Below are 14,974 nucleotides of genomic sequence, written 5' to 3'. Positions count from 1 at the left end.
ACTACACACCTTACTGTATAAATAGTTGCCATGACAACTGGACTCTGCAGCAATAAGGTATTTGAAGGGTGGAGACCCCACCACTGGCTATTTTAGCAAACTATAGTTCAGGTGGGGCCAAAGCAAAACATCTTCCCAATACATACATGCTGGTATTAGTTTGGATGTTAATAAAACTAGCAGACTGCTCTAGGACATGGACCTCAAACCTCCGAACAATTATTGCATTTGTACTCCTGCCCCCCCCAAGACCTTGCCAGACCCTCCTTAGAATCACTGTGACCCAACCCACAAATAACCCAGTTTATTGCATTAATGGCTCAGAGCCAAGTATCACTTTTGTTGTCCAAGTTCAATTTCTAGGGTTCCCGCTGTCCGAATGTTCCTCCGCTCCAGAACCGAGCGGCACTGCACGGCTCCTGGTTGGGATCACTTTTCTCAGTCTGTTCCTGTGCCTCCCCAACAGTCCAGCCAAAACCTAAGAATTTAAAAGCTCCTGTAGTCAGTACTGAAGGAATTTAAATAGTAGCCAAGTGAAGAATAAATAGTACACCATAGTTTAGTTTTGTTAAAACTTTTATTTTTTTGGGTGATTTTTTTTTTTATATTTTTTTGTATTTTTTTTATTTTTTTGTTTTACCTACAAGAGAGGAAATGGAGAATGAAAAAGAAAGACATTCTTTATTCCTGCAATGATTCTTCCCTTCCATCTCCGTCTTCCTCCCCTTTACACGCTGATCAGCACGACTCGTTTCTCTCACGAAAATCTCTGACAGAGATGTGTGTTCCCTCTCAAGGAGAGACCATGTCCGCATCTGTCCTCCGTCAGGTCTCCTATCCATCGATGGTTAAAAGAAATGAATGCACTTTGATTCAGTGTTTACCACCAGCTAAAATCCGTCAATCCTGTGACCTTTCCATCCCTCTCTTGTCTAAAATAACTATTTCTGCCGCCTTAAAAACATGATTTGGAAGATGTGGGGTAGTTGTCGTGGATGCCAGACGGCACGTTTCATCCTAGACAGTGAACAGCGGACGCTGCAGAGAGACGAGTTCGGACACGAGGGAAGGACGTGTCCTCTCCCTTCCCGGCTCTTCATCCACCTTCACTTTCCCGTCTCCCCCTCGCTGCTGATGCTCAGTTCCCAGTGGGGTGGAAGGGGAGCTGCTGGGATGGGTGCGCCTGGACCGGAACTGCTGCACGAAGAGGGTGGTGGGGGGAGAAAGACACAGGAAGTCCTCATCAGTGTCCACTCCAAGTGCTGGATCGCTCAGCTAAACAGCACTGCCTGGAACGCTTTCTTCTGCCACACGGTACTCACCCTGGGGATGGGAGATGGTGTAGGCATAGTGCTGATGGGTGCCCTGCTGGGGAGGTGGTCCATGCTGGGGGTGCTGGGGGCCAGACCCAGGTCCCTGCTGGGGAGGTGGTGCATGCAGCAGCATCACTGGAGGGGGGGCATGTGTGCCCGTGTGGTGGGGGGCTGACAGAGTGCCTGGTACGTGGGCCTGAGGAGCACCAAAGAAACCGCTTAGTATGACTTGGGCGCACACACACGTGTACAGAGAGAAACAGAGAGAGAGCACATACCTGCGCTAGCTGGCCAATCGATGGATAGGTGTGTGGAATAGGCTGGGGTCCGTGCAGACTGTAGCCCTGAAGGGGATAGGAGCCCTGGGGGGAGCTGTGACCCGGGGGCATGGTGGGAGGGGTCGTAGCAGATAGCTGGCCAGAGTGGTACAGAGACTGAGTCTGGGGGCCCGACTGCGCAGACTGCAAAGCAAAAAATGGAAAGAAAAACGTGAGCAGCAGGTGTATATATATGTGTGTGTGTGTGTGTGTGTAAAATTCACCGGTGTGTCAGCAACAAGCCACTGTATTTTGGCTTTTTTTTTTATATATATATATATATATAGCAATGACACAAAGTCAACAAGATGAGACGATAAGCACAAGTCAAATGGGATACCTGGCCGGGGCTGGGGGCCGTGTGCTGGGGGGGTGGCTGGCTGCCTGTGGGGGTGCTGGAGGGCTGTGGAGGGTGCATGGTTCCAGAGTGATGTGGGAACGTCTGAGGAGCTGAGGAAGACGGGTGGACACCAAGTTAACGAGGTCCCTCGTCTACTGGACATACACACAGGTCACATCTAAAACTCCAGTACAGCTCTAGGAAAAGCCCCTTTTTACCCTGTTTATACCACATACCATACAGTCCCTGCTGTGGTCCTTGAGGTCCCTCTGCCTGTCCTGGGAACTGAGGGCCACCAGGGGGTGCCAGGGCCTGGGGGTGCGCACCCCCCGAGCCCAGCATGCGAGCACCAGCCTGTAGCACCGAGTACATCGGCTGGGAAGGAGAGAGAGTGCAGTTAGCATGAGACACGCCTCCCAGGTACGAGAGGAAACGCACAGCTTGCTTCCCAGGGGGAGGGGGGTGGGTTACCTGTCCTGGGTATGGCGTCATGGGCTGCAGGACCTGCTGGCTGTACTGCTGTGGGTTGTATTGCAGGTAGGATTGTGGGTAAGGAGAGGCGACCAAGGGGGGACCAGCTGCCGAGGCCGCCGCTTGAAGCATGGGAGGTGCGGAGGAGCTATGGTCCGAGCGGGGGGCCACCACCGATCCTGACACGCATTACAGCGGTAAAAATCAGGACTACAGTTACCACACTGAGCGCAGGACACTGACTCACCCAGTGTGACCCACTGTCGTCTCACCTTTTGCTCTGGAGTACTTCCCCTGATTAACTGCAGACATGGTGTACTGGTACATGGGAGGGGCCTTGACAAAAAAAAAAAAAAGTCAGTACTGGCCTGGATCTGAATTTAACGCTGTCTTAAACTCCCACTTACAGTAAAACACCAACGAGTAAATGGTGCAAAAATAAAATAATTCAGACCAAACAAATGTTCTTAGATTGTGGTGCAAATTTTGCCAAAATGCTCTGTACCTGAACGGGATGCATCTGGGGAACGTAGGACACGTAGGTGGTGGAGTTGTAGATGGGTCCCTGCCCTGGAGGTGGTGGCAGGACCACCGAGGGACTCTGGGGGGTGGGGCGCGGTGGGGTGGGGGCTGAGGTAGGTTTCGACTGCCAGGACAAGAGCGAATCACACAAATGTTCCTCACAATCTATGTACACAGGGCTGTCGGACGTTCAAGTGCTCGACATCTTCCACGCTTTCAGTCACTGCGATCACTGGTGTTTGAGTATCGAGTCCAACCCCCCCGGCTTGCTGGGACAAAACACTCCTTGACATGAAACCTTGTCCAGGTGGCCATCACTGTAACACACACACAACTGCAGGAGAATAACACGGACAAAAGCCTCACCAGTGTCAGGGGGGGTTTGTTGGGGTTGAACTCCTTGGCGTTGGGGTTCAGGGTTGATTTCTTCACTTGGCTGCGATGGACAAAAAGTGTCACTCGTTCAGTCTCCATTAAATACACGTCACCTTCAACACTCAGGCAGATCGCCCATCCCCACGATCACGACTCATTCCTCCACTCACTCAGTCACACCCTCCACCCTGTCCGCAGCGTCGGGCTTGGCTTCTTCGCCGCCCGGGGTCCTGGCCGGCTGCGGTGCTCCCGGAGACTGCCTCTCTGAAGCTGCTGCTGCTGCTTGGGCTGCTGGCACAGCACCGCTGGTCGCCCCCTCCGGCTCCTTGTCTCTGGGCCGATCCTCAGGGGAGGAGGGCGGTGCAGGGGACTGGGAGGGATTCTGGCTTGCGGCGTGTTTGGATTCAGGGGCAGACGTAGGCTCTGCCGGAGAAGGCTTGGCTGGACCGGACTGTGGAGGTTCCGTGGATGCTGCCGCTGCGGTGCTGCTGTTGCCGGAGCTTCCTCCGCTGGGCTGAAGCTGGTAACGAGATACGGGGCCATTAGGGCTGAACCCCAGAGAGCGTCGATCTTCACAGAAAGATCTTCACTTTATCATGGTTCACAGACCATTTTGTGCGGTGCATTAATGTCCTGTTCTCACCAATAGGTACCTTTACTTACATTTCGCATTTTTATGGAACTGTTTTTAAAAACAATTGGTTTTGTTAATACTTGATGTTTAACCCATTCATGCTGCAATAGTACCGAATCACGTCTTCTGTTGATCTGACTGTATTTGGCTTTTATTCACTTGCACAGCAGGAGGCGTCACTCTCCAGTGTCACAGGTCTAAGTGCACCGTTTTACATGTTTGCAGCTTCTAAACATAACTTGTACATGCAAACATCACTGCAGGTCTGCCTTCAATCCCTTCAGACACACTGATTTGAGTCAAGACAGAGCAGGAGCTGAAGGTAAAGGCAGAAAGTGTGCGTGTGTGTCAGAGAGACAAGTGAAATGCACGCATGTACTGCACATGTTCATCACTGGTTCTGGGTTCAAAGTGAACATGCAAGACATGAGTCAAGCCGTTAAGCACAGGATAAAATTCTTACCCTGAATTCTTTCCCAAATTTCCGAAGCTCTTCGATTTGTGAGCGCTGTTGAACCGAGGGAACTGAAAGATTGAAAGTTAAATATGTTTGAATTAACACGATTTAAAGTTAAATAGCTGCATTGTTTATATGCACTCAGAGTTAAGAGATCAACAAATGCAGAACAAACCTTTGCAGCCTTTTCCATCCTGTGGACTGACTGCGTTCTCGGTTGGCCTTTCCTTGACTGCAGAGCCAAGGATCTCATTCACTACGAGAGGCAAAAAAAAAAGAAAAAAAAAAAATTATACACACACACACAAACACAACCACATGGTAATGACTAATTTTTACTAACGACTGGGTCCTGCATCAGCAAAAAGAGCTGTACACAACGTGTTCTCCAAAAATGGCATTTTTCTTCTGGATCAGAATAGAACATCATGTCTGCACTTTCACGTACAATACCTTGAAAATTAATAGAAAGTGGGCAAAGACTAATGGGACATTGAATGACACAGAAAGACCTTATACAAACAATCTCATGCAAAGTGCTGCTGACACCAGTGAACAGTCAACGGAACAAAGATAATCCACCAATGAAACAATGAGGTCTCACCATCTACAGGGAAAAGAGGAGCTGGGCCAGTTTGTTTCTGTGTTGTCATGGAGACCTGTACATTGTCTTGGAACTGAGAAGCAGCAAGAGGGGCATCCGCTGAGGAAACCCCCGATTTTGGTGGGCGAGACACTGAGGGAAAAACAAGAGTTCTTATTCCAGTTGGGTGTCGTAGAAAAACGCAAACAGTAAATATTGTACGAGGATTTAGTAGAGAGCAGCAGAACCGAAGCGAGTCTCGAAAAAAGAACAAGGCGCCAGCGTGCTGCGCCACTGCTTTGAACCACTACTCCTGTACCTCAGTTCAAAAGCAAAGCGGCGCTAGTAATGCTACTAATTACCAGCCGACGTGGTGTGGGAACTGGCCGTCCGGGCAGGTCTGTTTTGTACCGACCTCTGCGATTTAGGAGAGGTTCTGGACGGCACTGGGAAAGTGAGAAAAAAGCGTAAATGCCGAGAAACGTGCCACGTTACAGCTACAGTATTACAACATGCACGCACGCACACGCACGCACACGCACACGCACGCACACGCACGCACACGCACGCACACGCACGCACACGCACGCACACGCACACCTACCTCCATTGACCGAACGACCTGCTTCGGACAGAGAGTGAGGGTGGGACAACGAATGTGACACGGGCTGCCCATGAGGGGCAGGTGGGCTGCTGGGAGACACCGTCGAGGGCACTGTAGCCGCTACAGAGGGCTCACTGGGGCGAGACAACGCTCCGCCGAAGTTGCCGCCACTATTGGTACTCAGAGAAGCGGGAGGGGTGTATGCAGCAGTCGCACCAGGGCTGTTCTGCGGATGATGCGGAGAGTACCCTCCTCTGCTGGAAAGAGGGCTACTCCTTTCTGACGTCGATGTCGACTGGCTGCTGGAGGAGGACAGAGCCGGCCTGGGGGAGGAGCTTGAAGGCGTGGGTCTGTTGGAATGGTAGCCCCCCATTCTGTTGGGGTGAGAAGCTGAGCCAGACGCGGCACCCCCTCGTTCTCCTCTCTCTCCTCTCATGCCCGACACTCCCATGTCTCTGGCTCTTTGTGGCGGAATGTATTTTCCCTCCCTGAGACAGAGAAAAAAAATACACACACACACACACACACACACACACACACACACACACACACACACACACACACATTGAATGTGGGAATAAAAGCATGAAAGCTGTTGTACTTCTGCGGGCAGCTCCCCAAAGCACCCAATTCCCCAAACGCTACTCGTGTTCACCTGCTGCCGCAGTTCGGACTGTCTCTGCCCCTCTCCCGAGGGCTCTCCGTGCCCCTCTCCCGATCGACCCCATCTCGATCTCGGACAACGGCACTGAAACGCTCTTCCTCCGTCTTCCCATCGTCATTTTCCAGGGCAACGCGATGCCGGTACTGCGGGCTTGATTCGATCTCGCTGGCCAGACGCGCTGCACGGGCCTCTCTTTGGCGGAAGCCCTCTGAGCTGCCTCTCTCTAGAGGCACACTAGCGCACAAGGAAGACCAAGTCTTCGTTTAGCTCATGTCTTTGGCCAGAGCTGCTTACAACGTTAAGATGCTTACAATACATTCTTGCTTAATACAACAGTCAGGAAGCAAAATTTGGGCAGGCAGTGTCATTTACTCTGGACAGGACTGCAAACTCATGATTAACAAAAAAGCATTTCAAATAACATTTTCCCCAGATGTTTATGAAAGATCCATGTGAGTCGTTTGATTTGGCTCAAGCGACAGTGATGGGAAATTTATTCACATCAAAACCACTGAGCTACATTACGATTAGAAAGAATGATGCATTTTGGCAGCGTTACAGCGACAGGAACTGCCCTGCGGAAATAAAGGTGTCTTTCGATGAAAATGTAGTTTTCATAGAAGAAATGAAAAAGGGAGACTCACGTATATAACGAGAGGCTGGAGTCGTATGTTGACTTGACACCATAGTTCTCTTCATTGAAGCGAAACATCTCATTGGCGTCCCAGCCATTGGACTGCGAGCAAAAACACAAAACGTGAGACCACCACCGTTGTACTGAAACAGGACTGATCCTGACCTTAAAGCCCTAATGACTCTTAACAAAACGTTCTATGTTACATCACCACATAGAGAACACAAACCAAACAAGCCAAGGGGGGGGGGGAACTGGCATTTAAGTGAAATATTTATGAAATCTAAAACCAAACAAAGAGAAACATGCACATGTGGGCAGCGAGAAAGACTGACCGCGTCTGTGTCCAGGTCGTAACTTTCGCCGTTGCTATCTCCTCCCTCCCATCTCTGCAGCACCTTCTCTTTGTGTTCCCCGTTCACCCGAGAAGAGCTGATTGCTGTGTCCGTGAAGTTGTCTGTTCAGACACAAACTCCATAATCAGAATGTCCACAAACACTACTTTTACGCAATTTCACACATACAACTTGTTACTGAGACTAATCATAGTTTCGTCACATCACACACGCAAGTGGTTTAAACTCCAGAAGACAGACAGACATTTCGGAATCAGGTATGGTTCGACTTCCGGCTCACGGAAGTTCACTGTTGACATCTTGGTTGCTCAGTGTCAAGAGAACGCTGCCCTGTTTAATTTATCTTATATGACATCACAAAGTCTAAAGTGGCTACATTTAACAAATGAGCATGTGCCATGTAAAAATAAATAAAGCTTGCCATACAAACCGTGGCCGCCTGGAAGTACAAAATAACTCTCTCAGCTCTGACAATGTTTTTGAAGAACAACCTTAATTGTCGATAAGCTGATGCTGAAGACCAGGACGGCTACTCTCATTGAACAGAAAGACCAATTTCAGATCTACATGAAGCGTTGAGTGGAAGCATAATACTCTAAATGGAGCTGAACTACATTTATTCTTTTTAGCAGACGCTTTTCTCCAAAGCGACGCATGTCTCCAAACACAAAGTGTGTCACGTGAACAGAAGATGCCCTCCTTGCAATACAGTTAATTTGTCACATACCACCATATAAACCAGTATATATTCTAGTGCGATGTACTTAGGCAATATAAGCTTTCCTATTATACAAACTGCCATTAAAAATTAAACACATATTTATCAAGCACTTACGAGGTCCAGGGAAAAGTGGGTTTGAAAGAGTTGAAACTTCTTAAATGTAGAGAAATTCAGCAGTTCTGAGTGAGAGCAGGAAGTCATTCCACCACATCACAGCCAGAACCAAAAACCATTGTCCTTTTTATTTTGGACCTTTCATGTGCAGGACAACCAAGCAGGTAGAGGTGGAGGAGCATAGCAGTCTGGTTGGGGTGTAGCGAGTGATCAGGTCTTGTAAGCAGTCTTGAATCTGAAGGCCAGACAGGACAGCGCTGCAATAGTCCAGGTGGGATATCACCATGGTCTGGGCTAGGAGTTGCGTAGAGTTCGTCGTGAAATAAGGATGGATCATACCAAAGTTACGCAGGATGCATCTGCAGGACTAGGCTGTGGCTTTGATATGTTGAGAGAAGGACATACTGGAGTTGATCGTTACTCCCAGGCTCTTAGTCGACAAGGCAGGTGAAATGAGCGAGTGGTCAAAGCTGACACTTCGACAGGAAGACAGGCCAGGTGGAAGGTGACGGATCTCCGTTTTGGAGAGGTTGAGCTGTAGGTGGTGATCAGACATCCAAGCTACAATGTGTGAGGAAATGTCTGTAGCTCAAGAAAAGAATGAGAAGAGCTGGGTATCACTGGCATAGTAGTACAGGTAGGAGAATCTGTGGGAGGTGATAACAGGGCCAAGAGAAGAGGTGTAGACAGTAGCAGGGGGGCCAGTACTGAGCCCTGAGGAACACCAGTCGAGAATGGCTGAGGGGATGATCGAGAGCCCCGCCAGACCACGTGGCATGATTTACCGGAAACGTAGGGGTCAAACCATTTCAGTACAGCTCCAAGAGAAGACAGTGTGGAATCCAGTAGTTGACGGTGTCAAATGCTGAGTTGCTTCATGAAATCACTGATCTGCTGATTTCTTCCATGAAATCACACCATTAGGCAAGTTCCCATTGTGAAGGATTATTTGAGGGAAATTTGTGGCAGCTAAATTAAAACATGTAAACTGTCTTCTGTAAGTCACTGTAAGACAAGGACAACAAAAAATTTCAAGCTTGCCCATTTTCATTCACTCACTCATCAATAACCACTTGTCCACCGCAGTATGGCGGTGATCTGCATCAATCCCACAAGCCCAGGATGTGTGACACTGCACACCAGACAGATATTGTGGCTCACAGATGAGATTTACAACATTAAGAAATATCCAACACATTGCTCAAGATATTTCCCAAGGTCTTTTCCCACGTCACTCAAAAGCATGCAGATACTGCGATGACAGAGGTATTGTGTAGCACTACTAACAAATACCAGACCCAGAAGATGATTGAGATTAAGGCTTTATTCATATTTTGCTAAGGGTATTCCATGTTACATGTACTAACGGGGGGGCACGATGGCACAGTGAGTAGCGCTACTGTCTCACAGCAGCCTGGGTGATGCGAGAGGACATGAGTGTGATCCCCAATCAGTCTATGTGGAGTTTGCAATGTTCTCCTGTGTTTGTGTTGGTTTCTTCGGAGTGCACCGGTTTCTTCCAAAACTTCAAAGGCATGTTGTTCAGGTAGACTGGTGATTCTAAGTCACCCTTAGTGTAAGTGACAGCGAAAGTGTGTTTCATTGGTGTATGGATGAGTGACTCAATGTAAGTCGTGTATCTAGCAGTGTAAGTCACACTGGTGAATAAGGTGTGGGCTGGTGACACTACAGAGTTCATTGGCTTTGGAGAAAAGTGTCTTGTTAAATGAGTAAACGTAAACCTACTAAAGACACTTATATAACTGTGGCTATGTATGTGCAGCAGCATGAGGGGAGTAGGGACAATATACATCACTCTTCCTTTAACCCTTGTGTTCTGCTGGAGACAGCTTTCTATTTTTGGGGTCCCTGTCCCAAACTGACCAACTCATTACTGATATTTGTAAAGATTTATAAAATATGAATGATGCCCTAATATTTTTCTTCGCCTTTTAACCATCTTTAATTCCTAGTCATTTTCACAAGTTCTACACTTCTTTTGGGAATGTATGGTCTATAGACCTCATTTACACTTGTGCCTGAACTCCTGAATTCGGCATTTTGTACTCCTTGCCCTTTATTATAGTCTCACCCATTCAACGTCTGCGAAGGGCCAGCTCCAGCCACACACACACCACCTTAAACCACGGACATGTAAAATGCTGCAAAACCAGCTATCATTAATTCTGTGTTGAAATGCCACATTCGGAGAACGTCACAAAGACTCACTGACATTCAGATTATAGAAACCATATTTGCTGTAGAGAAAAGTTGCAAATGGGTCAGATTTGAACGGAACACAACCTGGGGGTTAGAAGTTCTCGGGCAGAAGTGTAAACATCAAATCTTTCACGTAAAGATGGTCGAAGTTCAGTGAGGGAAAGCTGACCGTTTGTACCTCGAGTGGCGTAATTGAGGTCCACGTCCCTGCAGGTCATTGTGACCAGGTCCGATGGGCTGAAGATCATGGTGTCCGTGATGTCTTCTCTCCTGGGAGGAGCCGACGGGCCACCGCCCTCTTCACTGCGACGATGCACCGCATCCACGGCCAGCTCGCACTGAAGAGAACAGCGAATGCATAGCAGCATGAAGCGCACACATGGGAAACTGTGCTGTGATGCAACTCAAAAGTAGAAAAATGACACACTGGAATGGGAGAGTTATACAGTAAAATGTGAATTACCCGTGAACTTAAGGTCTTGAAGATGCCCTCGTATACACTGCCGTTCTTCACCCTGATATCACAAGTTGAGCCCTACAAACGAGAGATGGAAAAGCCAGATTTCCTCAACGCAATATGACCCATCTGCCTACACTGAACATAACTGAATATTTCCAATTAATTCCTTTAAATAAAACTGCAATCATGAGGGTTAAATATTTTTCTACAAAGCACAACTGAAGAAATCGACCTGCAATTTCATTATGCTGCCATTCAAACAGTAATGGAACAAAGATGTAGTTTAGCATATTAAAATACTAAATTATTTTGGGACTGGGCTTATTAAAAACACATAATCTGCCTTGTTAAGTGTAATTTCCATGCATGTCAAAACAGCATCACAATTAAAAGGGATTTAAATGCCTGCATTTTCTGTCCAGTTAATGGGCAACATACAACTCAACTGTAGGTCGCTTAATTCTGTAAAATTTAACAGTGAGTGTGTTTATTACTAATTACAGAAACAAATTTTAATCAGGTCATATGTTTATGGTGAGAGGAAAGGTATTCACTTGCATAACTGATAAGAAATTATCTGCATTTTGGCTAAATTGTGTTGGTAACTCAAGCTCCAGTATCCTTTGTCATAACATGTTACAATTGAAAATGTCTATCATCACACACTGACATGTAATTTTGCATTTTTATTCCAGAATTTACACCAGTTTTGCCATTAATCCACTGCATTTGTTTGCTAAACATGGCAAGTAGGTGCTAGCCGAAAACAACAACTGCCTTCTTCCTTCCTTTTAATATGTAAAAAATACTCTTACGACTAAGTCGGTTACACTACCTCAAAATTAAACATGTCCCATGGACATGTAAAAAAAAAAAATTAAGTATAGAGAGCAACAGCAGCTCAACATCTGGATTCAACAATCCTTTCTAGATGCTTTCAGTGGCTACATGTCAGAATACTATGTTTAATACACATTTTTCACTGTGTACCACCAAGGCTTGTGGTATCTAGGAGATTCTTGTGTTCAATACATCCAATATATCCATGGCAACTACTCACCAAGTGACCATGAACACCACAAATCTTTCAGATTCACTTCTCCACTGATGTCTTAAGTGCTCGATAAATGTGTACGTGTTTGTTTTCTCTTTAATTTGTATAATTTTTGAAAAGCCTATATGCAGATCTTCATGTAATGTACATAGGTTTATACTATGGAATGTGACAAAGAAAAAAAGCCACAAAAAAAGCTACAGAAGTCCCTAACAGGGTAACACTGCCTACTATACAAGGAAAGCAAAAACCGGCAAGTATTGCAAAGTGGATAGAAACTCACCACCACAGCTGTAAGGTAGTGCAGCATCCTAGCATTATTGTACACTCCTTCATATACCTTTAAGATAAAAAAGTAACAAAAAGCCTGAAAACATTTTAAAAATGAAGAAAACTAGACTTGTTAGTTTTCACAGATTTTTTTTTTTTTTTAAACAAACCATCCCCTAGTAAACAAGGACCACTAAATAAGGCAACTGAAAATGTACACAAATGTACTCAGAAAATAGCAGAATTTTTGATGCGGCTAAAATGTTAGCAAAATATTATGTTCTTTCAAAGGAAAGAAAGCAAACACTTCTACAGGTGCAAAGCTATGCACAAATGCATGATCTCAGGAAGAAAATACAACTTCTACAGGTGCAAATAAAAAAAACGTTGCAATTTCAAAGAAATTTTCTAACAAGGATAAAATAATTGTAATTATTTACAACAGTGTAAAACAGCCCAGGCACCTCAAAACAAAAGGAAAGGGGGAAATAAAACAGAAGAAAGCATATTTTTCTATTTTTTTTCCAAAAAGCCCAAAAGGCCAAAAGGAAGAGGACCAATTCAAAACCCATTTTGAAACCTGTCTTGATTATATCACAATGACCAACATTATTCAAGTGAATATAAACAGTGCTTGAGTTGTACATGAACCTTTTTAGGTAACAATACACTGATTTACTTATTTCAAAGTAAATACACATGACTACTTGCAACCAAAATCCATGAGAAAAAGTTGAAAGGAAAGGAATGCAGCCTTGACCGTGGGTGTCCTCTACGCTCATCGAAAGCGGCCGGGGGGTGAGAAACGCTTCTCGCCCAGCAATTGTCATACAATGTAGGATGATAAGCCTGGTATAACCTTGAGCACTTCAGAAGTCTTACATATTTACAAGCAGGGCAGAGACTATTCAAGGGGTGAGCTCACAGACAATGTGATACAAATTACCCACATTTTGCATACCAAAAAGACACGGTGCTTCTTTCCAAAGCTTGTGATTGCATTACACTATGGGTGTAGTAACTTGTCAGTTACAGGGTAGCACCTACATATATTCACTAGAGCTCTCAAAGGAGTTATTCACAAATATGAGGGGCAAACTGGGCTGCTGGAAGACTGGGGGTGGGGGGCAGGAGCACACCCCCCCTTGTCACACATATGCCTTACACTCGTATATTTGTGTTAATGCAGCACTAAGCTCCTGGCAGAGTAAGATGACTGCATTCATTGTGTACACACAAATACCGCTTTTGAATAATCCCCAGGGACACGTTCCATTTACGCTCTTCTTAAAATGGCTACAAAGCGTACAGCATTTCCAAAAAAACAATCACTTGTTTTTACGGTCAAGAACTGTCAATGTCCACAGGTTGAGAGTTTTACCGGGCACTCTACTAGGTGTACTTACAGGCGACTGGGACGGCGGCTTCGCAGAGTTTCGGCTCCTGAGGGCAAGAGAAACATTAATAACTAGGGGAAAAAATGGAAACAAATCAGTGCTTTCGAAACACTCTTTGCATCCATACGGTGCCACACATCCCAGGCTGTGTCACCTACACGAAGATCACACAAACAGCACGGAGCAACTTTACCACAACAATCACACAGGGATTTTCTTCATGTTATTTTACTCTGGCTTTTATAAATATCCTCTGGGCCACTGGCTTCCCACAGATTTCTGAAATAACGAGTTATACCTCCTTACTTTGGGTTCCATTTTGATCATGGACTGGAATTCAGTGTGTAACTTTGTAATCCAGCAGAACACGCTGCTCACCAGAAATTGTTCATTGCCGCACAATAATAATAATAAACGTTTTTACGTGTAAAACGTGACGTACAAGAGCGAACCGTGCACGTGACGTTCACCCGAAAAATCATTTCCGCGAACTTTCACACCAACCCCCAGTTTATTTAAACAGCACGTGTACTGTTGCCTTTGAGAAACAACCCGGGAAATTAAGAAAATAATCTACGTTTTCTTCTCTCCAGCACAGTGACAATTTTGATCCCGCAACTCGTTACATCAGTTCATCGGAAATATTACGATATTTCAGCATTTGCCATAAATTACGTCAGTCTACAATCTGCGACGTGATTGGCTAAGGCAACCAGTCACTCATAAAGCAAATCCTCTTATAGGACGATCAAGCAGAACTCTCGCCTCTCGTGGAACACGCCCACTCAGCCTCGCAGCATTGACCGGTAGGCCCCGAGAAGGGACAGAATCCCCGGCCTTGCTTAGTCTGCGCCACCCGGCTCTCGCTTACCTTCCACTCGCTGTCCTGTTGCTCATGCCCGAAGCAGAGGAAGGCATGCTGTTCTGGCCCATGATCCCATTGGAGGTTTTTCGCCCGCCGGAACCGGGCTGTTGCTGCTTCAACATGGCCGAGTTCTGTTGCTTCTCCTCAGTCAAAATGATCTTCCTAATCCTCCTTCGTCCGCGCTAGCTAGCTAGTTGTTTAACTGTTACCAACACGAGCTGTTTTATCTAGGTATAGCTGAAGAGAGTAACTATTAATAATAGCTACTAATGAAACAAGATCCCTCTGAAAAACACGCCTGAACCCCCTGCCTGTTAGCTGAGAATCTCGTGAATCCACGCAGACCACCTGTGCTGGCCCGCAAATTAGCTCGTTACCCTCTACGGTTTCCTTCTGCTTTTGTGGGTCCTTTCATCGGGGGTTTGTTCTTCCTTTTCGATGCTTCCAGCTTCGAACTCAACTTATTCCGTTAATGTCAGCGACATTAACCAAAAATAAGCAGTACCTCCGCTTCCGAGGTGAACGCTGTCACCGCGTCTCAAGGTATGCGTAGCTCTCGCTCCGCGCGCCACTGAAAGTGAAAAGGAGAGAAGGGAGAGCGTG

General features: G+C 46.4%; 1 protein-coding gene across 4 annotated transcripts; it reads right to left on the bottom strand.

The window, feature by feature from the left end:
- Positions 1-21: 21 nt before the first annotated feature.
- Positions 22-14,974, bottom strand: LOC108933008 (ataxin-2-like protein). 4 transcript variants are annotated; one of them, XM_029246731.1, is made up of 23 exons: positions 14,378-14,974; positions 13,516-13,552; positions 12,123-12,179; positions 10,789-10,860; positions 10,504-10,663; positions 7,250-7,371; positions 6,925-7,016; positions 6,272-6,514; positions 5,617-6,104; positions 5,375-5,458; positions 5,034-5,165; positions 4,605-4,685; positions 4,436-4,497; positions 3,509-3,858; positions 3,330-3,399; positions 2,947-3,087; positions 2,714-2,777; positions 2,442-2,620; positions 2,207-2,345; positions 1,971-2,080; positions 1,592-1,774; positions 1,323-1,509; positions 22-1,197 (listed from the first exon to the last, which is right to left on the bottom strand). In XM_029246731.1, exons 1-23 carry the CDS (start codon positions 14,491-14,493, stop codon positions 1,139-1,141), a joined length of 3,228 nt encoding a protein of 1,075 aa, XP_029102564.1. In that variant the 5' UTR covers positions 14,494-14,974; the 3' UTR covers positions 22-1,138. The 4 variants fall into 4 exon arrangements, with proteins under 4 accessions (XP_029102564.1, XP_029102565.1, XP_029102562.1 ...); XM_029246732.1 differs by having other exon boundaries at positions 22-1,194; XM_029246729.1 differs by having other exon boundaries at positions 22-1,194; positions 2,207-2,620.

This window comes from Scleropages formosus, chromosome 20 (genome assembly GCF_900964775.1).
Source record: "Scleropages formosus chromosome 20, fSclFor1.1, whole genome shotgun sequence".
In the NCBI taxonomy this organism is placed as follows: domain Eukaryota; kingdom Metazoa; phylum Chordata; class Actinopteri; order Osteoglossiformes; family Osteoglossidae; genus Scleropages; species Scleropages formosus.
The sequence above is the reverse complement of the archived record's forward strand: the minus strand, read 5'-3'. Positions and strand labels throughout refer to the sequence as shown.

Bases quoted from the DNA above. Each gene is read 5' to 3' on its own strand.
- LOC108933008 (XM_029246729.1), bottom strand. From the start codon at position 14,493: ATGTTGAAGCAGCAACAGCCCGGTTCCGGCGGGCGAAAAACCTCCAAT. The intron at 12,180-13,515 runs GTAAGTACACCT...TTTATCTTAAAG, and splicing joins AGCCGCCGTCCCAGTCGCCT to GTATATGAAGGAGTGTACAA. The intron at 5,166-5,374 runs GTAATTAGTAGC...TTTTTCCCTCAG, and splicing joins TTCCCACACCACGTCGGCTG to TGTCTCGCCCACCAAAATCG.